This window comes from Eretmochelys imbricata, chromosome 9 (assembly GCF_965152235.1).
Source record: "Eretmochelys imbricata isolate rEreImb1 chromosome 9, rEreImb1.hap1, whole genome shotgun sequence".
In the NCBI taxonomy this organism is placed as follows: Eukaryota; Metazoa; Chordata; order Testudines; family Cheloniidae; genus Eretmochelys; species Eretmochelys imbricata.
The window spans coordinates 90745042-90769896 of NC_135580.1; the positions used below are offsets into that span (position 1 = coordinate 90745042).

A 24855-nucleotide genomic window follows, 5' to 3' on the forward strand; every position below is an offset into this window, starting at 1 on the left:
GATTTTGAGGGGTCTGACTCAGGATTTTTGAATGTTTGTGGTTGGCAATATTGTAAAATTTGGGCTGTCCTAACGTACTTTTTTTTTTACAATGGAAATTTACTTGCATGGGAAACCGTACAACAGAGACCTGAAGAAGAGCTGTGTGTAAGATTGAAAGCTAGTCTTTCTCTGCAACAAAAATTGGTCCAATAAAAGATATTACCTTGCCTATTTAAGCTTTGAAACTCCTAGTTAACGTCTTCTCTTAATTGTATTAGTATTAACAGAATGATGCCAGTTTTTAAACTTATTTTATACCCTAAGCCATCCCCCAAATCTTTGCTACTCTGAATTTGTTTCCACTAAGCCTCTAATACAGGCTAGGGACCTACTGGAATGTTCAAGTTGTTTATTTCTTCTCTCCTTTCCCAGAAACCCCCATCTGTTTTGCTATGTGATGCAGCTGGTTGGCTTGCCTATTGTTATTGAAACTAAAATTGGGCCAAGTTGAATCACAGGTAGAGTTTTGGTTCAGATTCAATAGAGCTGCGGTCTTATGATCTGGTCTGGTGAGATTTAAATCTCCTTCTCCTCCTTCTTATTTATTATTGTATATTTATGTTCCATAGTACACAGGGGCCCTATTGAGGATCAAGGCCCCATTGTAATAGATGCTGTATAAATGTATACAGAGGGTATTACTACAACTGTAATTCCTAGCTTGGGGAGATGTACGCATGCTAGCTCTGAAGGAACTGTGTTTGTGGCAGCTGGGGCTAGTTGTCCAAGTACAATCCGGTCCGAGGTCCTAGGTGCGTAATTGGGCTGGCACGAGCTGCCATGCAAGCCCTTGCTGCCACACTTCTGTTTTTAGCACACTAGCTCGATTGGAGCTAGCGCATGTATGTCTACCTGAACTGGGAATTACGTTTGTAGCTCCCAGTGTACCATACCCAGAGATGCAGCCCCTGCTCTGAAAAGCTTACTGTGAAATATCAAGGGCAGCGGGGAGAGGGATACAATCAAATACATACACAGGTAGCCAATGTACTTTTGTAATTTTAAAAAATGGTTGTAAATAGGTAAAGTAAGTGCCACTTAGTCGCTTCTGCTCCTCACATCCAGCCATATTGACAGACTGATTTCTTCTAGGCATTTCGCCAGAGTAAAATCTTCTACTTAGACAACAGTGTGGTCCATTATCTGTTAGTGGATCCCACGTCAGCAGAAATTTAACATAAAAGGTTGACAGAGAACAATGGTGACAGGATTTTGTGACAGAAGAAGTTCACTTCTATGAGCTCTTACTCCAAACCATGGCTGAAGTCTTGCAAAGAGATCCATTTGCATGGACCTTTACTCCCAGGGTACTTCAAATGGGTGTAGGAGTCCACAGAGGGGGATCCCTTTGCAGGAATGCACCCATGATATCACAATTCCAGGACCACTGAACATGGCTAGGAGAGCAAGAAGAGTCTAGCAACTCGGAAGAAAGGTAAGTGTCAATAGACAGGATGTACTGGAGAGGAGTGACAGAAAATGGATTGTATTCCAGCCTTGTAGGGCCAACTACACGATATTGATGAAGCCTTTGTAGGAGCTAACTGTTCACACTTGTTACTGGTAGGAATGCATGCAATCATAAACAACTCCTTGGACATTGAACAAAATGAGTCTGGGAGGATAAGAGCGTTGAAAGACGAAAATAGTTCAGAGCTTTAAAATCTGGTAAAGCAATTCACTGTTTACTCCTAGAAACTGGTAGCCCCTTCTTTGATTAATTCATCAAGTAAAGTTAAATCTTGCTGTTTTAAAGTTGCCAGTAACTGCGGCTCCGGTCTAGCTGTAGGTCTGCAATTCTTCAACGGTACTGTATTTAGCAATTGTTTGCAATTGTTATACAATATTTTTTCCCAAGAGTTCTCTGTTCATCTAGTTAATTACTCTCTGGACGCTGATTGACTTCAGTCTCTAAAATAAATGCAAAAAGTGGGCATGCAGGGAATTATTAGAATAAGTCTGACCTGTAGCTTACTTGAAGAGAGAAATTTTGCCAAATAGACATCTGTCACATGAAACATTAGATTAGTTTGAACAAAATAACAGACTCTACTCAATTTAGAATTTTATTTATGAAAAATAAACTTTGAGGCAGTGTTTCAAAGCATAATAGAAAAAAAGTAAATTAAATAAACTGATTTGCCTTTTCCGGGAAAAAAGTGATAATCCAAATAAATGTGTCGGGTGTCACATAAGAAATCAGTTGATTAATTTTGGAAAACCCAATTCTTCAAAACATGTAATGCTGTAGACAGTGGGCATGGGGACCCTTTGGTCAACAGATGTGTGGGCACAGGGGTCTGCTCGTGCAATGTTCATTGCAGGAACAGTGCCTTACAGATTATCTCCTGCAGAGCCCAATCAGAAGACCAACATTTTGCAGTACTCATCTCACAAACTCAAATTGTGGCCATTAGATCCTTCTTCTTTTTATAGATGATAGTCAGCTAGAGCTGGCTGAGAAACTGTCGAGTTTTTTAAATTTTCAATGGAAAAATGGGACAAATTTTGTGCAAAATTTTGTGCAAGACGTTTGTCCCTTTTCTGAACCACCTTCATGGCCAACTCTGATGACTTAGGGTGGATGCCACTGAGTTTGTGGGGTGACATCCTGGAAAAACTGCCACTGACTTAATTGGGGCCAGGATTTCATCCACAGTATCCACATCAGGAGGAAAGGTTTGCATGAGGCTATTTGTCAGCAAGTTAGCCACTGGAAGGAGACGTACAGGACCATGAACCAGATCCATCAAATGGTTGTCAGGAAGATTATTGTTGTTTGTCCCACTCTGTGTACCACAATTCCACGGTCCGACTTTCTGTCTCCTCTGGACAGTCAAGTTTGGTGGACAGTTGAGTTTTCCCACACTGCACCACAAACAAAGTGCTAGAGCAGCCATATTTTGGGAGGGTAGTTTGGGATATGAGTGGTTAGACTTGGGCCTGTATAATGCAGCGTAGGGGCTGGAGCCCTAGATTGGAACAACAATTCCTAACTTGGGGTTACAAATGTTAATAAACCCAAGTTCTACTAACCCTGAGCTTACATTGCAGTGTATGCATACCATTAGGTTCTTTTGAAATTCCAGTCCTATTAGTTATATGGATAAGGATATTTCTAAAAAAACATGATGTGGTTTTAACCTGAGATTGTCCCTTGTGCATTCTGAATTGTATACAACAGAAAATTCAAATAAACAACAGAATGTACAATACACACAAGAACCATGGACCTGATCACGCTCTTAGAAAAGTCAGTGGCAAAATTACTTGAGAGGGAGCATGCGCAAGTACACACACACAAACAGAGCACATTTGTGTGTCTGATCGTATTAAAAGTTTTATTAGTTTGAGGGAAGGCAACATTATTCACAGATATATTTTTTAACTTCATGGTTGTCACTGATCTGCTCAACTCAGAGCTCTGTGGTGAAGGTGGGCATAAAACTCACATTCTTCTGCTCCAAAACCCCAGACCCCTTCCCCTGAGCTAAAGGAAAATCTTCACTTCCTGTCAGTAGTACAGGGCCTATGACACACAGTTAAACAGTTCTGATTTAATCTAGAAGAGCATTGTGATGCGTGTACACATTAGTTAGTCCATCATGTTTGTGAAGCTGGATAAAGACTGCTAAGGTTGGGGAAGAGATTTCATTGGTGTGGAGACATACTTTTCTACCTCACCCCACTTTAAGTCTCTCTGTACAGGCTTCATTCTGTAAAATGAGAAGAGAAACTTCCAAAGCCTGAGTTTCTCCTAAACTGTTTATTTTTTAGTATGAATATTTTCTCTGTGTCACAGAACTTTGGTTTCATAAATCACCATCGGATTCCACAGGTGCTGAGGAGCTTTGGCCTTATGCCAGGGCCTTTGAGGTCTGAGCCCTTGTAGTTTGAGAGCGAGCCCTGGTCAGAAAGTGGCCCCCTATTCCTTCCCACCCAGTTCTTTCTGGCAGTTAAATTCCAGCACTGCTGCTGACTCATGGAAGCCTGCAGACCTTCTGCCAGCAGGCACCCACAGAGTCAGAAAATCTTGGAGGCAAATAAAGCCTCCTGTGTTTGTGAAATCACCGGTTTTTGGCATGGAAAGATAGCAGTATCCTTATATAATGGCGTTTCTGAGGTTGGAAACCCTACAATGTGTTTCAGCAGATGTTAAGAGGTGTGACAAATGTTTAAACCCAAGATGAATGGTAAGACTGTTTAAACCGTTATTTATGTAAATACTGAAATTTAAGCCTAAAGAAATCAGGTTTTATGTCCCAATAAATAAAATGTGAGGAAAGGGGATAACTGAGCAGCCTGCCTTTTCACACGTCTCCTTCTGCTCACTCGGGCTCTGCTCTGTGTCTGTCTATACCTAGGCATGGAACCTCTTTTTTCTCTAGATCCGAATAATGGCTCCCATTCAGGAAGAGTGCCTTAGTACTTGCTCTGTTTTCAGCACATGCTTATATCCCCTTGAAATAATGGCACTTAAGCACATGTTAAACACCTGTGTGTTTTTCTGAATTGGGACAGCCAGTGTTTCAAAGAAGCCTTAGTCTTCCTGGTTAAACAATTAGGAAGACTTGATTTCCTTCAGGACGCTTGGATGTGAAGCACTCAAAGGCTGAGCCAGCTTCTTTAAAGTCAGCGGGAGCCTTTCCACTGACCTCAGTGGACTTGGGTCTGGCCTTCACTGAGCATAGCTGCCCCTGTGCTGCCCTAATCGTGTGCCCCGAGGTCTCTGCGATCCACATAGACCACAAGTGCACCCAGCAGAGTGGCATTCCCTGAGTTAAGCCTCATTACCTGTAGGTAGTCGAATGTGCTGCCGCTTTCTATTGCCCTCCATTTGCCACAAAGGGCTACTGCTTGTTCAAATGGCCTTTTTGTCCTCATTCTACATGCCTTTCACAGCGTGCTCCCACAGCTGCCATGTAGCTGACATTCCAGTAGGGGGCTCCAATGAGCATCAGGACCTCAGGGCATTTCGCTGCATAGCTAGGTAGCCACAGGGAAGGGCAAAAGGACACTTTCTAGATGCCCCATAACAACCACTTGGGCAGCAGTGGGTTGAACTAAAATTTTTATCGGTAGCCATCATTGCTAGCTACCTCATTTCGCATTGACTTCTCAAGCATAATCAATGGGTACATTTTTTTAAAACGTTCGCAATAATGACTGCTTGGGCCTAATTTTCAAAGTAAAAGACTTTCCTTCATTGTATGTCTAGGGTGGGATTTTCAACAGGGTGCAGTGTTTGGCCTAATTCTCCTTCCATTGAAGTTAATGGTACAAATCCCATTAACAGCGATGGGAGCAAAGAGAAGCCAATACTCCTAAAGCCTAGAAAGAAGTATTTTCTTTGTCCTGAATCCTAGCTGTTTCACAGAATCATAGAAATGAAGGGCGGGAAGGGACCTCAAAGTCAAATTCATATTTTGCATTCACATTTTGCATGGGGACAGTAATCTGGTGTTCATACTAATATTGCAAAAATTTAGATATTCAAATCTGTGTTTGCGAAAAGGCTTCAGTTCGTTCTTTTTGTCTGGTTTTCTTTTCCCACTGGCCTGCAGTCAAACACAGATGAACATTAAGCAAAGCATACACTTTGCATTTCCACTGGATAATGGGAGGAAATAGAAACTGTAAGGGTAAAAAAAGCTGGACACAAAAGCTTCTTCTGGTGGCTCAGTGCCTCTTGGTTTTTACAGTTCATGTGGATCATGGTATAATCAATTGCAATATGGGTATAAAATTGTCTATTTCCTCCCACATCTGTTCGTTCTAGTCATTTGCTCTGAAAAGGTGACATGCACACCCCAGGATTTTTATTGCATTCTAACTAATGGAAAAAGAGACATATTCTAACCTCTCCTCTTAACTAACGTGCTGCTACTGTGGCCCCTTTTTGACCCAAGCAGCTAGTCAAATTTTGGAGCCCTGGGAATGTTCCAGTTGGAAGTAGAAATTGATGGATTCTGGTATTCTTGATGCACTCTTGTTTGTTTACATGGATGTACAAAATCCTGTGTCTCTGGATGCAAAAGCAAGAACAAAAGAAGCAGTTTCTTAGCTTGCAGCCGCAAGCCCCTTTAAGCAGCAGACCCCAAAGCTTTCTCTCTAGCTTTTCCTGGGTCACACTGTGCTCCCAGGGTACTGCATGGCTTCTTTGCTTTTTGCCTCTGCCTCTGTTTCTCTGTTCTGTCTGTTCTTCTCCATTTCTGTGTGTTCTCTCTCACACCCCTGCGCATACACACATGCCTGGTCACAATACCCAATGGAACCCCCTGCCCACACGGTGCTCGTTTCTGGGCAGGGTCTAACACTGCAATTAAACAACCACAGATCGTCCATGTCAGCTGATTTGGGCTCGTGGGGCTTGAGCTGTGGGTCTGTAAAACTGCGGTGTAGACGTTTGGGCTTGGGTTGGAACCTGAGCTATGGGACCCTGCATGTATCAGCAAAAATAATGAGGAGCCTTTGTGGCACCTTAGAGACTAACTTGTTTTAGGTGTGGCCCTTAACCGTCTCTTACAACTATGTTAAGTGAAGGATGTGTTCACCCATCAGTTTGAACAAGGTTTTAACACAGCCCATAACAAGGTTTTACCCAGCTCATAACACCGTCCTTGCAACAAAGCCTGATGCCAACTCTGTCCACATGTGACACCATCATAGGACCTAATCACATTAGCCACGGCATCAGGGGCTCTTTCTCCTGCACGGCTACCAATGTGATATATGCCATCATGTGCCAGCAATGCCCCTCTGTCATGTACATTGGCCAAACCAGAGAGTCTCTACGCAAAAGAATAAATGGGCGCAAATCTGACATCAGGAATCATAACATTCAAAAACCGGTAGGAGAACATTTCAACCTCTCTGGCCACTCAGTAAAAGACTTAAGGGTGGCAATTTTGCAACAGAAAATCTTCAAAAACAGACTCCAAGGAGAAACTGCTGAGCTTGAATTAGTATGCAACCTAGATACCATTAACTTGGGTTTGAATAGAGACTGGGCGTGGCTGGGTCATTACACATATTGAATCGATTTCCTTAAGTTAAATATCCTCACACCTTCTTGTCAACTGTCTAAATGGGCCATCTTGATTATCACTACAAAAGTTTTTTTTCTCCGGCTGATAATAGCTCATCTTAATTAATTAGCCTCTCACAGTTTGTATAGCAACTTCCACCTTCTCTGTATGTATATATATATCTATATATCTATCTTCTTACTATATGTTCCATTCTATGCATCCGATGAAGTGGGCTGTAGCCCACGAAAGCTTATGCCCTAATAAATTTTAGTCTCTAAGGTGCCACAAGTACTCCTGTTCTTTTTTAGAAGGAAGAAGCTTTGCAGATGACAAATGGAACTGAGGGGCATCCTAGAACTGAAGTGGAATAAAGCCTGTGTTCACAAGCCTGAGGAACTCTTGCCACCTCAAAGGATGGAAAAATTCCTCAGGGGAACATGCAGTTTGATTTACGTAATCAACATATGACAAACAGGCAAGGCTGTGAGAGAGCTGCCACAGAGAGTTTATAGTGTCAGCCAAAGTGGGCTTTCCACAGCAATACCGCTGATTGCATGATTAAAACAAAAAGGGCTGGGGCATAAGTAGAATTACAGATCCATCAAGGAGTGTCCTGAATTCCTTATGGGGGGAGGGAAGTCTTGTAATTAACTGCCAAAGAGGGATGGATTTTTCCAACCCGGCTGTCACAGCTGCTGTTGTAAATCATTTGTTATGGTTTATAATGGTGTATTCCTCGAGAAATTGTTCAAAACTGCAACTTGATGCTTGTTTTTAGTGCATTAACCACCCTGAGCTCTGCCTCAGACCATTAACTAACAAAAGCTAGCTATAAACTCCTAACAGCTTGTTTCTTGGCAATTATTCCTGTCCCATTTAAACAGTTTCCCTCCACCACTCTCCCCCCGCTCCCCTCAGCAGTGAGGCTTAAGGCGCGCAGCAGTGGGCTGTCCTTCAGCCTCCCCTTCTCTGGTACCAGGCAAAAGCAGGGAGGCCTAAACTGCCTGCCTGGGAAAGCAAGGCTGGTCAGTGGGACGCAGCTCATCGCCTTGACCCAAGCAGCCCCCAAATACATACACTGTGCCCTATTGCTGTTCACTTGTAGTGCCTAGAGACCCCAGCAGAGATCGGGGCACCCAAACAGTCAGTCCCGAAGAACTTACCATCGCAATACCAAAGATACACGAGGAAACAGAGGAGTGAAGTGACTTGCCCAAGGTCACTTGCAGAGCCTGGACTAACCCATGGGTCTCCTGACTCCGGGCCTTTTCCCTATCCCGTAGAGCGCACACTCTCTCACATGCTTTCCTGCAGCTACCAGGCTAGAGGGAGAGGGGTGAGTCCCATTCTGTAGGACACACAAGGCTGTGTTGGCCATTTGCTGGGAGCCATGGGGCCACACACACAGACAAGGGCGCAAGCTTCAAAGCTCAGATGTGGGTTTTGAAGAGGGAATCTGCTTGTTTAAGTTCACCAGCAATAACAGCCTACAGTTGAGCAGCTTTACCTTCACCTTGCACTTATGAGGAGCGAGTGGGTGGCTGCCTGTTTCCTTTTCCATGCTCTGGGGTCTCTTATACTTGGACCAGTCACTGTCCTTGGAAATGCCATGTCAGATCAAAGTTGGCTTATGGCCCCAAGGGTATGGTGAAAGGTCAGCAGTGTAACAGTGAGGCAGATGTTGCTCTGCCTTTCACGAGCTCCTCTTCTTGCCTCAGTTTAACTGGGGCAGATGGAGCGGATGGGCCCAGAAACAAGGGGAAGCAACTGAGTGCTTGGTGCCAAGAAGGACATGTGGGACAGGAGCTACAAGGGGCTGACCTGAGCCAAAGTAAATCATCAGTGAGCGAGAGAAAGAGAAGGTGGAAGCCAGAATCAGTCATGAGACACTTGCTACCTAGAGCCCTTGGCTCAGATTCTCTGTTCCAAACCAGGTGGAGATGTCCATATGCAGAGGGACGCTCCATTTGTGTAGAGCTGGAGGAAGCAGAGTAGCCACCTTCTGCACCATCTGCCCCCCCCCAACCCTTGCACAGGATGTGTAAAGGGGCATGTTGGGATTGTGTGTGGCAAAGCTGAGCTCCACTGATACACTGGCATAAGGGACCATACACTACCAGCATAAGTTAGATCAGGACTTCTGCTGGGGCCAGATGGCTGTGAGCGTCCATCCCTGCCCTGCAAGCACAGCTCGAATATAATTGAGAATCGGGGCCTCCACCTGTAATTGCTGCATGGTCCACATAGCAAAACCATTGCCTTGCCCCTGATATGGAGCAGCATTTGCAGTAATTGTTTTAACCAAACGAATCTCATTGTAAATCCATGAAATTCCTTCAAAGCACCTTGTCTAGCTCATGGCCTGACCACTAACTACTGAAGTTCTCCATAAGCATGTACAATGTGACTGACACTCACTAGGGGATGCAGATTAAGGGCTTCTTTAGCTAAATTAATTGAGAAAATAAATACATGGATTAATCTATTCCCATTCTCTGCCCTGCTGTGTGAATACACAGCTGGAACACACAAAAACCAGATCTCTGGCATAGGGCAGCCTCCACAAATGTAGCTGTGATCAGCGGTAGGTAGATTTAGGGGAATGTGTAAACTGACTTCAGTTTTGCAAACTATTATTACAGTGACTAGTTAAGTAGGAAAGTGCAACAAAGCTTTCTTTGGAAACATATTACAGAAGAATTTTGCTATCTGGGGCCTGATCCAAAGCCTGTTCAAGTCAGTGGGAGAATTGCTTTAAGCCCCTGATGAATGAAAATGCTGGAGAGATCTTTACTAGAAAAATCATCATGTTTGAGCACCGCTAGATGGTCGGGTTATTACTGTGTTTGCTATTATTTAATGTAGCGTTCGAGGTGAAAACCTGAGTGATTCCCCAGGGAGGGGCTGCTAGATAATTTCGCTCTCGGCTCAACTGTCATAATAGACTAACAAGCTGAGCACATGGATGAAGACTGAAACTTAAACAAACCTTTTATTAACTACATGGAGTCACTGCCTCACAAACACCTTCAGCCAATTCTGCTGAGCCCGAAGCGTGAGATAATAGACCAGCCTAACACAGGACACTGCCACCTAAAAGCCCTCTAGCGCTCTGCAGGAAACCAGCTTTAGAAATGAACAGGCTTTTAGCATCTGCCGTTTGTGGGGTGGGGTGAGGAAGCCCTTTAACCCTTTCCTGCTGCTGGAAGGTGTTTTCAATTTCCTTTTTTAGCTGACCAATTCTGTTTCTCTTACTCACCGTGGGACTACTCACGTAAGTGAAGTGCACAGGATTTGACTCTAAATGACTGGCTTGTTAAGATAGTGGCTGATCTGACTCAGCAATGAAACGGTCAAAACAATCAGTGGGTGGCTTTAAGCAAAAACACAAAACCAACACCTCTTAGAAAATAGATACCAGTTTTGCCAGGCTTACCAAAACAGATCCTTGGGGCTGCTAGAGAAGTAGAAGTGCACAAGAGTTCCCATGCACTCTGCATAACCCTTGAAAGTTATTGATAAACAAAACACACACATACAAAAAGGCCAAACCCCAACGTGTTTACTTGGTCTTTGCTCAGGAAGGTTGCTTGAGTGAGAACTTCAGGGTGGGGCTGAAGATGTTTAAAACCACTTGTAAAGCTTGCAAGGAGGAGAAACTTGCTGCAGCTGAAAAGCCAAGGGAGCAGTGATTTTACTTGTATTATCACTGCTGTTCTGGCAGAAAGGCCAGTAGCCTTTTCTATACATCAAAACAACTTTAGCATGCAACCTCTGGTAAGTCTCACTGCTAAACTGCATGAGCTAACAGTCTGTGAAATCCTACATGAAGGAATTTAACCAGGGTTAGACTTGCCTAAAACCTTTTTAAAGAGACATCCTTGTGGTAGCATCCTTTTAGTTGGGAGGTTCTGAGTTCAAGACTCATGCAGGGATTCTGGCTTGCTGCTAATGCTGACAGCCTAGGGACTGTTATTCATAGGATAAGGCATTGAAGAGAGCTCCCTTGGGCCCCTCTCTGGTTAGTGTCCAAATGGATGTTAACGTTCTTGTTGGATGTTTAGAATAAAATCTGGGAGAATTCTGGAGTCCTCTCTGCTGTTCCCTTTGTCTCCCATGACTGAGGCTGTGTGTGTAAGCTATTGTTGAGTGTGTCATGACTGTCATGTTGTGTCTTTAGTCGTAGAATCATAGAACTGGAAGGCACCTCGAGAGGTCATATAATCCAGTCCCCTGCACTCAAGGCAGGACTAAGTCTTATCTAGGCCATCCCTGACAGGTGTTTGTCCAACCTACTCTTAAAAATCCCCAATGATGGAGATTCCACCACTTCCCAAGGCAATTTATTCCAGTGCTTAACCACTCTGACAGTTAGGAAGGTTTTCCTAATGTCCAACCTAAACCGCCCTTGGTGCAATTTGAGCCCATTGCTTCTTGTCCTATCCTCAGAGGTTAAGAACAACAATTTTTCTCCCTCCTCCTTGTAACAGCCTTTTATGTACTTGAAAACTGTTATCATGTCCCCTGTCAGTCCTCTCTTCTCAAGACTAAACAAACCCAATTTTTTTCAATCTTCCCTCCTAGGTCATATTTTCTAGACCTTTAATCACTTTTGTTGGTCTTCTCTGAACTTTCTCCAGTATGTCCACATCTTTCCTGAAATGTGGCGCCCAGAACTGGACACAATACTCCAGTTGAGTCCTAATCAGTGTGGAGTAGAGCGGAAGAATTACTTCTCGTGTCTTGCTTACAATACTCCTGCTAATACATCCCAGAATGTTTGCTTTTTTTTGCAACAGCGTTACACCGTTGACTCTCATTTAGCTAGTGATCCACTATGACCCCCAGTTCCCTTTCCGCAGTACTCCTTCCTAGGCAGTCATTTCCCATTCCGTATGTGTGCAACTGATTGTACTTTCCTAAGTGGAGTACTTTGCATTTGTCCTTATTTAATTTCATCCTGTTTACTTCAGACCATTTCTCCAGTTTGTCCAGATCATTTTGAATTTTAATCCTATCTTCCAAAGCACTTGCAACCCCTCCTAGCTTCGTATCATCCGCAAACTTTATAAGTGTGCTCTCTATGCCATTATCTACATCATTGATGAAGATATTGAACAGAACCGGACCCAGAACTGATCCCTGCTGGACCCCACTTGTTATGCCCTTCCAGCATGACTGTGAACCACTGATAACTACGCTCTGGGAACGATTTTCTAACCAGTTATGCACCCACCTTATAGTAGCTCCATCATATTTGGTGGGAAAGGCCTGTTTGTGCATACCTAGATGCGGGTGGCATAGGCTCATGTGGAAAGTGTGTATTTGTCACATGTGTAATGCCGTCCTATGTCAAGCTTATTACAGAGGTTAGCATGTGCATAGGTTATGCTGTGAAAGGAGCAACTTGCCTGCCACATTAACGAACCTGGGGTGTAGACCCATTACTTATTTATTTTTGGAAAGCATGCCACAAATCACACCCACAAATCCACATTTCACCACAAATAGCATTACAGTTAATGTCTCATATAAGATATTTCCAACCTCGTTAAAGCATTCTCTCTATGCTGTCCCTGCAGCATTTTACATGATTGCATTCAACCCAACTAATTGATACATGGGGTTTATGTTTACCTTTTCTTAAGAATTTTGTGAGGGCTGAGATTATCCCCCCCCAAATCCAAACAAAAAAAATCATGATAAAGCTCACAGAGAGGATGGGAACAAGAGTGAATCTGCAGGGCTGGCTTAAAATTCTTCATTTACTCTCAGCTTTTCTCCTCTCTTTTTGATGTGGAGACAGATTTGACACTTCTGATTCACAGTGATAAAAGTAAGCAAGTACAGCAGGTTTGCATGGAGTGGAGATAATTCTGGCTGTAAAGTAACAGCTATCTTTTATACAAAGGGACAAGTTATTTGGGCAGATGTTCTGAAATCAAAGTAAAACATCAAGTCCTCCCTTCTTGTCTAGTCTGTTGAATTGTCTTTAGCCTGTGCAACACTATCTTGGTACTAAAAGGTTTGTGTTTATTACAAAAGGAAAATCTTTTCTTTCCCCCATCTCGATCCTCAATCTATCTGAGAGACTGCAACGATGAAAATCCTTCTAAATTCTCAAAGGCAAACTAAGAGTGTCATCCTTTTGCAGTGCACGCAGCTGCCCTAAAAGCTGTTATCACGTAGAGAGGTCAGCTGCCTGCTAGGTACAGTGGCTAAAGACCTGAATTTATCAGCATGTTTAATTCCAGATGGGCTTTGGGGTTAAATCGGGGTGCCAGCATGTCTAGCATTACTGTACTTTGTGGTGGGTTGTCTCCCTGTATTGCCAAGACATTCAATGCCTGGAAACATTTGCAAACAATGGCCTCCAACAAAGGAACTGTGGCTGCTAAAAGGAAGCTTACTGACTATGATTGACGTCAGCTGAAATGGACAGTGACCAAAGGCAGGCATCTGTCTGGAGTAGCACTCATCACTAGAGGATCTGTAGTCAGACACACTGATGTATGTGTCATGCATATGTTTTGGGTGTGTCTCATTTATCTTCCTCCTAAATTCTGTGATTAAACTATAATTATAGGATTTCTTTGTTATGAGAAAAAGCTTTGCAGGCCCACAAGTGTGCCCACAAAAAGAGAGCACTCATAAATATACAAAAATTCAGCATGGTTTATCTTTTACAAAGATAGAACAGGACTGTGACATACTGCCTGATATTAAAGAATCAATTTTCTTGAAGCAAAATTGCTTAGTCCCCAAAATAATTCTCATATGGAATTTTGAACATATAGGGTCTGATTTTTTTAAAAGGATCAACTAGCTTCTAATTTTACAAGTGTAAATTTGCAGCTGCAAATCATTGTGTCCACAAATCATACCATTTCATGTTGGAATACCTGATTTCCTATGGTTTACCCTCTGCAGTTAATTGTGGGTACAGAATTGTAGACAATTATTTGCAGGAGAGAAATTGCACTCAGAAAGCTGAAGGCTATTTCTGAAAATCTGGCCCAAGGGAAACATAATTGGAATGTTTAACCTATATGATGTCGACCCACGTAATTTGATGCAATCTTCAACTACGAGATTAGTGCTGGTTAGCATGGTAATATACTGTACTTTCCATTGCATACCTCTTCCAAGCAAAGTGGCCTAGACATCTTGATGAACAGAGAAGTGTAAAAGGTGCATTTTAAAGTAAGGCTGTTGCTTGTCTCAATTTCTAGGTCTCAGCGTTGCACAGTTAGACAGTCTCAGTGTGCATTACAAAACTCAGACGGGTTCTTCCTTATTAGCAGAGAGCATTAGTCTATAAGTGCAAAACCTCCACATGCTTTTCAAGTTGATACCTGACCCTGAGTTCTAGAGGCTTATTTCACAATATAGAACCTTCGGAGGGGTCGGGGGCGGGATGTACGAAGGTAGTCTTTGATGACTGTGGAAAAGGTGCCAGACTGACAGCTCTGGAAACTGGAGTCCTCTGTTTATCCATGCGTAGGGTACAACACAGGAAGAAGCAGTGCCAGCATCCCCACTCGTTTCACCAACATGTCTCCGCCCTGACATGGAGGGACGAAAAGGTCATTTGGGCTCTATGCTCACGGAATCCTTGACATCTCTGCTGAGATTACCAAGAAATGTTGGTTTGCGTCTTGGAGACACCTGTTTCCTGGGAGCTGTACTGAGACCTACAAACTAATTCCACACTGGACTCTGAAAACAGGAGTTTCATATTCTTTGCCTTGTCTGCATTCAGGGTGAAATTCTCTCCTGGAGAGGGCCAGCACAAAAGACTATGTACCTTTGAAACTCAGAACTTAAGCTGGGCACAGGTCTGATGCTAGCCCCCTGTACCGTGCTGAATTTCACCCTAATGGTTTTGCATCATGCATGTTATTTTCATTGACTTAATGCAACTGAACAAGAAAATCTTGCTATGCAAATTCACTGTATCAATGATTAGTTGAATTATTTTGCTTGCAAAAATACTTAATCCTGGCTCAATGGGAGGGGATGGACAAGCTGACCTCTTGAGATCTCTTCCAGCCCTACTTTTCTATGAGTCAGTGAATACTGTACATATGGTTTACATACATGTCTGTTTTACCTACAGCATGTCATTTATTTTCACAGGGCCGCCACGTTAAGACAGGACAACTAGCCGCAATCAAGGTTATGAATGTTACTGAGGTGAGTGAGCATCTGTGGAAAAAACAGTTGTCTGGATATAAGCAAAAAGGACATATAAAACAACCAGCCAGATCACTACAGAGTTAGATAACTTATTGGAGAAGATGATCTGCTTGCATAAGTACTGCTTGCTGGGAATTGGGTTTTTTTTCCTAATGTGCTAAGGATGGTTGTATGTGCAAGTTTCTTTGTTTTCAATCATATTTGTACAATGGGGGCAAAGCAATCAGGGCCAGTAGTTCTGTATATTTTTGCTAGTCTAGAATGATGAAGAAAAGAATTTTCTTCCTGCTTATTGCTAGTTGATTATCTGTTTCCAGAGATAGTAAATAGAAGATTTCCTGTAGCTCTGTGCTGCCCCTGCTGTGTTTCATCACATCCTTTCCCCTCACACGCCAGCTATTCCTCTGTGCAGTACAAAAATCTAGGGCATTGTAGTCACTCTGACAGCAAGCAGGAAAGAACATTAGAGTTGCAAATGTTGCTTTTTTTTTTTTATCAACTAGATGAGAGAAGGGGACAGTTTAATTGGCACAGTCCTTGCTCACATTTATAAAGTGGTGTCAGAGTTAGAACACAGTGTCACAGAATTTGCTAAGCATTGATTTTTTTGTTCCTCCTCTGATCAATGCAGCTGGTTTTATAGAACTGCAACTTGCCATCTCAAGACAATGTTAGCATGAAAGGCCAAAAAACATTTTCCCCTAGAGTTTCCTGTAATTCAGTTCCTGCATATTATGGGCCTGATTCTCATTTACACTAAAAGACTTTCTACACATGAAAATTAATCCGGAGTAAGGTAGGATGTGCATTTAAAGCAGAATAGCTATATAATAATGCCTATAAATAGTATAGACACTCTTTTTTTGCGTATAAATGCCTTTTTCTGGTTTAGCATAATCCACTTCGAAAGTGGATTAAGATACTAAAGAAAAAGGCATTCTTATTCCGAAATAGTAGACCTGGTCTATAGTTAAAACTTATACTGGCATAGCTATGTCAGTTATGGGTGTAGATTTTTACCAACCTAACTGAGCCTAGTGTAGATACATTTATACAGGCATCAAAGTGTTTTTGCCAATATAGTTTGTGTCTCTTGGGAAACGGGTGTAAACTATGGCGACAGAAGCACTTTTTTGCTGATATAAACTGAGTCTACACTGGGGAGAAGGGAGGGTTGCTGTAATTGCTATACCAGTATCATGATGCTAGCAAAACTTTTCTATTGTAGACAAGGCCTGAGAGTATCCTCACATGGAGTTATTGCAGTATAGCTATTCCTGGAGAGTTATTCCAGAATAACTCCATATGCAGACAAGGCCTAAATTCGTTTTATGCTATGCTGGCAGCGTACAGATACTATGGCAGTGGGTGGCCGCGTAAAACTCTAAGGCATGATCTACGCCTAAAACTTAGGTCAACCTAGCTACATCACCCAGGGCTGTGAAAAATGTCACGCCCTGTGCAATGTCGTTCGGTTGACGTAACCCCCACTGCCACCCCTGAGAGAGGTGGATTTACAACAGTGTCAGAAAAAACCCTTCCGTCACTGTAATCAGTGTCTACACAACTGTGCTACGGCTGCGTAGCTTCAGCTCTGCACCTGTGCCGCTGTATAATGTAGACATATCCTAAGACAAGGAGGGCTTAAAGCAGGATTAAGTATAGTGTAACTCACACCCACTTTAAGGCCCTTTTACACTGCCAGGGTAGTACAAATGGGCCTTAATATGAATAAAAAACAGGCTTTTTATACCTTTATAAAATATACTTGTGTACATATAGAAGGTCAAACTACTAAGGTTTTGCTTTTCTGTCTGTGGAGAGGGTACATTTTTGAAATGATTGGACCAGTAAAGTGCTGGGACTTTGCTTCTGGCTCTGTGGGTACAGGCCTCGCCATCTGCCTTATGTTGTAGAAATGAGAGTCACCGAAGAGGAAAGGTTTTCAGGGAGTGGCAGAGGTTGAATTTGTGGTGGGGTGTGAACCCAAATCAGACTCCCAGATCTGAGCACCTCCAGACTTCGAGATCAGCTGGGAAGGGGCTGCCAGAGACCCAGAGCTGTTCTATGGGTAGCTTTTGCCTCCCACTGAACCCCAGGGATCCACAGGGGACAGGGGTTGTTCCGGAGGCCTGATCCATGGGCAGGGGATAGAGATCGCCACAGGGAGTATCAATGAGAAAACTCGAGGCAGGGAACTTTACAAAGATCTCCTGCCTTGTGCTGCACACAATTTGATATTCTCCATGTTTAAATAACAGAATATAGTGTGTGCTAGTACACTGTTGGAAACCAAACTTAAATGAAAGATAAGATAACCCAGAGGCCCTGATTCACATCAGTATCTGTGTGAAGTTCTGCGAGCACAAAGCAGCCATAAACTTGCTTCATTGACTCATTAATCCTGGTTTACAGCTGCTTTGCATCACCGTAGCAGCACAGAGCAGCTGTGGTGTATTGATGGTATCTGACTCACTATTTGGGGAGCTGAGCAGCGTCTTTACACGCCGAGGATTTACCAGTAACAGGTCTAGTTGGTTTTGGTTTGAATCATTCCACACAAAATTGATTGTGTCTTTTTAAGAATTCTGCAGCGCTTCAAGGCAAAATCTTTAGATCTCGTGTAATCCCTTCTGGGGTTTTCCGTGGTGCTCTCCCCTCTAAGCCCTGCTTAGTATAAAAGCTCTTATGAGTTCATAGCTTGTTGCAGTAGGACTGCAGGCAGAAGTTTTATTGATTTCAGCTGTGAAATGGTAGACCAACAAGTTTCCAGGGGTTAGGGTGACAGCCTGATGCTCTGCCACAGGCTTCCTGCGTGACCTTGGACATGTCACTTATGTCCAGAGCCTCAAAGGTATTGAGGTGTCTAACTCCCTTTGATTTCAATAGGAGTTAAATACCCTTAAGGATCTAGGCCAGGGGTTCTCAAATTGGGGGTCAGGACCCCTCAGGGGGTCACGAGGTTATTACATGGGGGAGTCGTGAGCTGTCAGCCTCCACCCAAACCCCGCTTTGCCACCAGCATTTATAATGGTGTTATATATAAAAATGTGTTTTTAATTTGTAAGAGGGGTCGCACTCAGAGGCTTGCTATGTGACAGGGGTCACCCGTACAGAAGTTTGAGAACCACTGATTTAGGCCTTAGTCTCTCTGGGTCTTGATTTGCCATCTTTAAAAAAGAAAAGGAGGACTTGTGGCATCTTAGAGACTAACCAATTTATTTGAGCATAAGCTTTCGTGAGCTACAGCTCACTTCATTGGATGAAGTGAGCTGTAGCTCACAAAAGCTTATGCTCAAATAAATTGGTTAGTCTCTAAGATGCCACAAGTCCTCCTTTTCTTTTTGTGAATACAGACTAACACGGCTGTTACTCTGAAACCCATCTTTAAAGAGGGGATAATAGTTCTTCCCTACCTCACAGGGATGTTGTGAGATTAAGTGAGCTGCTCATATACTACAGTAATAGGGGGCCACAGAAGTATTTTGGATTGAACTACTTTCATTCTCCAAGAATTCAGTGTAATAAAATTGGTTGCCCGCTAAAGGTTCAGTGTTTCTCGCACAACGTTATGGTCTAGCTGGGATTAAGTTATTTTCTATTCCTTTGGGCTTGAAAAACTGGTTTGAAACATATTAAGTAAAGTCTAAAAAAATATCAAAGTGCATCCCCTCGAATGTGCTCAATATGCAGCACATCCGAGGGTGCATCTCATGGGGAGGTCGACTTGTAATAGAGAATGGGGCACATTCGTAATAAAGTGATGTGAAACGAAGAGCTTCCTAGCCCTCCGGGACAAGCCTCCATCGTTCTTGTCTTTATCTTACAGCCTTTGCTTGTTCAAATGAATTGGTTAGTCTCTAAGGGGCCACAAGACCTCCTTTTCTTTCTGAGGACTGTGCCAGCTTCAGAGCGGAGTAAATCTGTTCTCTCTCTAGCGTGCGCTGCGAGATTCGGAGCTGCTTTCTTATGATAGCAGCAGGATGCTGTGGTCAGGGTGGGATCATCTGGACATCTGTCAGGAAGTGCTGCAGTGTCATGTTACAGGGAGGGGCGTGGGAGCTTTAAATGAGAACTGAGGGCAAAGTGTGCTTCTGTGCCTCTTTACACAGGCTCTGCTTCCTGTTATCTGATCATGCCTAGCAAACAAAGTGTTTGTAAAGAGATCCGATTCTTGCTGACTTACTCTCCCTGCGGATCTGTGTCTACGGAGGGAGCAGCAGGCTGTCCCTGTGAATCTCTTGCTTTCAGTCTTTCCAGTTATCTAAGTGCTATTTGTTTAAATGAATAATATCAGGGCCATAAAGGGGTCTCCTGGCAGCAGTGTGTATCAGCCTCATCTTGTTCCTCTTGAGGTTGGAGGTGTATGCTGCTGCTACCTACCAGATAGGGCCACGTTTTCAAACATAGCCTTTGAACATGAGCCTGTAATTTTGTGCATGCAGTCAGCTGTGCCCAGAAATAACTCGGTTTGTGTGGGGAAACAGCGGTGGCGCCTGCACACCCGAGAGCGACTTTTATTTCTTTGCCAGCAACATTTACAAGCAGATTTCAATGCCCTTTGGAAATGTGGCCCATAGTAGTATTAACAAGGAGAAGATCAGGACTGGAATCATGAGCATCTGGAGGGATCCAACCACTGAGGCTATTCCCCCTCCTTTTCCCTGACCCGCATCTACTGAAGGGCCTTATATCACCCCTTTTTCCATAGTATCTGAACATCTTTCAGTCTTTCATATATTTATCCTCATGACAGCCCTGTGGGGGATGGAAGTGCTATTGTCCCCGTTTTACAGATGGGAAACAGAGGCAGAGAGACAGCAGGTGACTAGCCCAATGTCACACAGGAAGCATGCAGCAGAGCAATGAACTGAACTAGATCTCCGAGCTCCCAGACCAGCACCCTATGCCCAGGACCATCTACCCTCTGATCTTCCACTAACACCTCCTACCACTTTCCAGTAACCAGCTTCACACAGTATCTCAGCTCCCAAACTGAGACAGCCCCCATTTCTGTCTTTTTACCTTTTGAAGACCTGCCCTTTGCGCAATTCATGCCTCTGTCTCTGTAGGGGCAGAATAGTTTAGATTGCAAGGCTTGTTCAGCAGTGGCTGGATCTCAACAGAGAAGCCTGTTATCTCATCTCTAGAACATCTGAGCAGCATACCACAATATCTGAGCTTCATCAGAGATACTGGAGTCTGGCGTAAGGACATCTGAAGGCAGTTGGGGGTGAAGGAAAATCAGGAACGGCAAGGAGGGTGATGGCAAGGATTCTGGGAAGCTAATAAGGGCAAGAGATGGATCTCGGGGTCGTACTAGCTGGTTATAGGAAAAACATGTACCTACCTACATACATACATGTATGGCCTCCCTTACGCTAGTGCACTTTACAAACATACATTTATGTACATTCTCAATGCCCCAGTTAGGTAGGGAAGGATTATTATGTCCATTTTACAGATGGCAGAGAACAGCATGGGCTGAGGTGCACCAAAACTCAACACTCCTGCAAGGGCAGGGAGTTATGTGAGATATATGCCCGGATGATCCTGGCAAGTAACTTGCACCCCATGCTGCAGAGGAAGGTGATAAAAGCCTCAAAGTCCCTGCCAATATGACAGGGAGGAATTCCTTCCTGGCCCCATCTTTGCCCAGGATTATTAATTCAGGCTTTGAAAATACTTTTTGTTATATGTATGTATCAGAACAGATCATTTTAAAGGCCAGGCCGGCTTTATCCTCTGACTTCCCTCCCCACCCACCCATTTCCATCCCTATGTCAATGCTGACTAGAATCCCACAGGGAAGCAAAGCTCCTGCTCCCTGCTAGAATCCTTATGAATGCTAGGAAGGAACTTGTAATGGGAAGAAGGGCAGGACCTGCTTTCATTAATCAACAGAGCTGTCCAGTTGCTCACTCCCAGTTGATTGCGGAAACCTCCTTCCTCTAATGCCACATGGCTCAAGATGGTGGCCAGGCACGGAGAGCGAAATATGACCTTCCAGGGTTTTGCAACACATGCTCTAGTGTGTGCTGGCTGAGAGCCACTGTGTGGAATTCTGCTTGAGTCATCTAGAATTTGTCCTGGTGGCTGTCCCAGCTATGCCCAGCTCCTCTTCACCTTCTTTAATTATGCTGGATATCACCTAGGGCACAATCAAGCCCAGTGTTCAGAGTTCTCCCTTTCCTCTTCATTTGAAATATAAGACAGATGAAGTAGCCGGGGTACTGTATGCAACTTGAGAGCCATGTGTTCAGCAGAGCGGCTGTTTTAATACTTCAGAGTTGATTTTGCTTTGAGTGGAGCCATTTTACACTTCTCCTTTCCTCAAGTTTAAGACAATTATATTTTCTGTATTTATGGTCTGGCAAAATTTCTCTTCTGGATTAATGTCATTGTGTAACCACATGGCCACCACGTGTCTGTTGGGAACGCTTTTTGGTGTTTTATACTAGGAGATGGCCCACTTCTAGGTCTTCTTGAGGGGTTTTGGCTCCAGCCTATCACTCCTCCATGTGTCTCACTCCTCCCCACCATACGGCCGGTATAGGACAATGTCACTGTTTTCGTGCTGACAGTTAATGGAATGCTTTAATGGCAAGGCTACTGGAAAATTGTGGGAAAGGGCAGAAAAATGTCCTGTAAGTGCCAGCCATTTTTCTCTTCCATTTTTTTCATCAGCTACTAAGTGCCAGAATATTCTGCAACAAAACGTAAACTAATTATCAGCCTTGTTTGGTTCCTTTGAGCCAATCCAGACAGACAGCTCCTCAGCATGTAGCTGTGCTGATCCAATAATGGCAAAGCAGGCCGCTAAATCCACATGCACCTAACTTGAAACCATGCACCACCTCTTGAGGGTGCTAATACAGACAGCGGAGTCCATAAAGAAGTCTGCCAATCAGAGACAGAAACATCCCAGCTGGCTAGTTATAAAGGAGGCTGAATTCTCCATTGGATCAGAGATTTCTCTTCTCAGAGAAGGATAATCTCATGGAGGATGCCACTAGATGCTACCAATGACATTATTTCTAATTCTTTGTAGTGTTGTTATTTATTTGTGTTGCGGTAGCAGCCCTGAAGTCCCAGCCAGAGATCAGAACCCCATTGTGCTAGGCATTGTACAGACACAGAACAAAAGATGGCCTCTGCCCCAAAGAGTTTACAAACTAAGTATAAGACAAGAGACAACAGGTAGATACGACAGGCAAACAGGGGAGCACATGCGTACAATACTCCTCAGAATGATAGTCAGTGGTTTCTGCGCTCCAGATGCCTGTCTGTTGTCCAGTTTTCTGTAGGCAACTCTACACTCTACTGGACCAACCCCAAGATGAGGAGAAAAGAACAGACTTCTAATCCTGGCTTGGCCTCTGAATTGCTTTGTGGCCTTGGGCAAGTCAGTTCCCCTGTCTTGGTTTAAATTTCCCCAGCAGCAGTACAAGGAGGATAATCAATGCCTTGGGGGTATCAGGAGGATGGATTAGTTGATGTATGTACTATGCTTTAAAATGTGTAAAGCCCTATTTAAATATGAAATGTTGGTAGTAATATTTAGTAATATTCTATTATAGTAATATTTTATTTCTCTTAAATCTGGTTAATTTCTCCATGACTAAATGACTATATATTTAACCCACTGATGAGTGAGTTACAGTTCCCTATCTGTTCCCAGTCCACACAGGATATGGGTCTATTACAGCCGCAATTAGACAGGTACGTCTGTTTAGCTCAAGCTGTAACAGCTCTAAACAGATTTAGGTGCCAGGTTCAATCCCTGATGTTTCAGTCTTCATTCCTCTGTTTAAGAGCTTGCTCCTGTGGTTGTAGGAGGGCCTAGCCCTCGATTTCAAAGAACAGAGGGTTATGAGAGCAATACAATGATCAATACGGTATCATCTTTACTGTGTTCTGCTCTCTCTTGCCACAGAATGAGGAAGAAGAAATCAAACTGGAAATAAATATGTTAAAGAAATATTCTCATCACCGAAATATTGCGACATATTATGGAGCATTTGTAAAGCAGAGTCCTGCAGGCCAGGATGATCAGCTCTGGGTAAGTGTTGAATTCCATCTGTGTTCATCACATTTCCCTGGGAGAGCAACTCTTCATTGGGAGCTCCAGTGTGCTTAGCCCTGAGTCTAACTCAGTGATCCAGTTTTTTGCTTTGAGGAGTACTTTGTAAGAGAGAGACTTTCTGCCTACCTATCTGCCCCACTTATGATTGAGAAGTGAATTGGAGAAGGAGCACAAATGGGACTTGGTACATCTTATGGTGACATGGTCCTATAAGACTCCTAGGTAGTCAAAACACAAAATAGTTTTGTAGATAAATCGCCTTTTTCCAAAACACAGAATTCCTTTTTTTCCCTATGAAAATGTAAATTGAAAAGCCATGTTTTCAGTTTTCCTGGTTTTGATTTCATTTGTTCCTTTTAGGTTTTCCCCCCTTTGTGCCTCCTTTTCTTGGGTTTTTTTCTCCCCCTTTTTCCATTGGCAAAATGGAAAAAGCAAAAAGGGGAGTTAAAAATGGGGAGAAGAAGGAAAAATCAATACCAAAAACATTCGGTAAAAATATTTGTGATCATTGTTTCAAAATCAGTTCTTTCTGAAAAATGTGAAATGAAAACAGTTTCTGCATGTTCTCAAAATTCTCCCCTGGCTCTGCAATTTTATAGCCAGCTCTAGTAAGGAAAGACATGCCCACAGAACTGTAATAAATGAGAGGCGTTGCTGGATTGTTTTACTCCAGCAGCAAAGTGAAATGAAAATTTACTCCACTTGCAATCCTTGGAGGTTACGTACAGCACCGCACATTTACAGTCAAGCCCAACTGTGTCAGGCCAGAACTTGCACAGTGTGTTTCAATGGGGGCTGTGTTAAGGAGGTATACTGTGTTTGCCTCTCTGCAGTTGGTGATGGAATATTGTGGAGCTGGCTCTGTAACAGATTTGGTAAAGAAGACAAAAGGTAACTGTTTCAAGGAGGACTGGATTGCATATATCTGCAGAGAGGTTCTCAGGGTGAGTCTTGCTAACAGAGTTTGCTCGTTGCCACTTGACAATGTGAAGAGTTTCCTGTAATAACTATAAGATGTGGCACCAGGGCTGCTTTAGTGTCAATAAAAGAGGATGTCCCAGGTTACTTCCTGAGCCCAATCTTCATTCTTTGCTACTTATTTCTCCTGGATAGTACAGAAACCAAACCAATTTCTAATTGTTTTTTGTGAAAGCAATACACATAGAAGCCTGGTAGCAAGGGTTACATAGCAAGCCAGGCTGAAAAGATCCAAGCCCATTAGTGAGATATTGATCTATCATCATCACCGTGGAGTTTTACCCATTTTTAAATAACAGTAAGATAAACGGCCATTCAAATGACATATGTTAAAATAGTGCATTAAGGCTTCAAAGGTCTAAAGTCTTTTATTTGTGTAGGGACAGAGATGGGTGGTCTGTTCGACAGAACATCAAATAGCCCACTTGGATTTAGGACTGGACTGCAGATTTGAATAGATATCAAATCCATGAGTCACTGGGGGCATCTGTTCTCTTGTTGGGAATTACTTGAATGGGG

At 43.2% G+C, this 24855-nt stretch overlaps 1 protein-coding gene across 1 annotated transcript in view; it reads left to right on the forward strand.

The window, feature by feature from the left end:
- Positions 1-24855, forward strand: part of NRK (Nik related kinase) — a 123420-nt gene that overhangs the window by 28296 nt on the left and 70269 nt on the right. The window contains exons 3-5 of the mRNA XM_077826233.1: positions 15213-15269; positions 23209-23334; positions 24192-24302. Coding sequence (XP_077682359.1) covers positions 15213-15269; positions 23209-23334; positions 24192-24302 — 294 coding nt within the window. The remainder of the gene's footprint in view (positions 1-15212; positions 15270-23208; positions 23335-24191; positions 24303-24855) is intronic.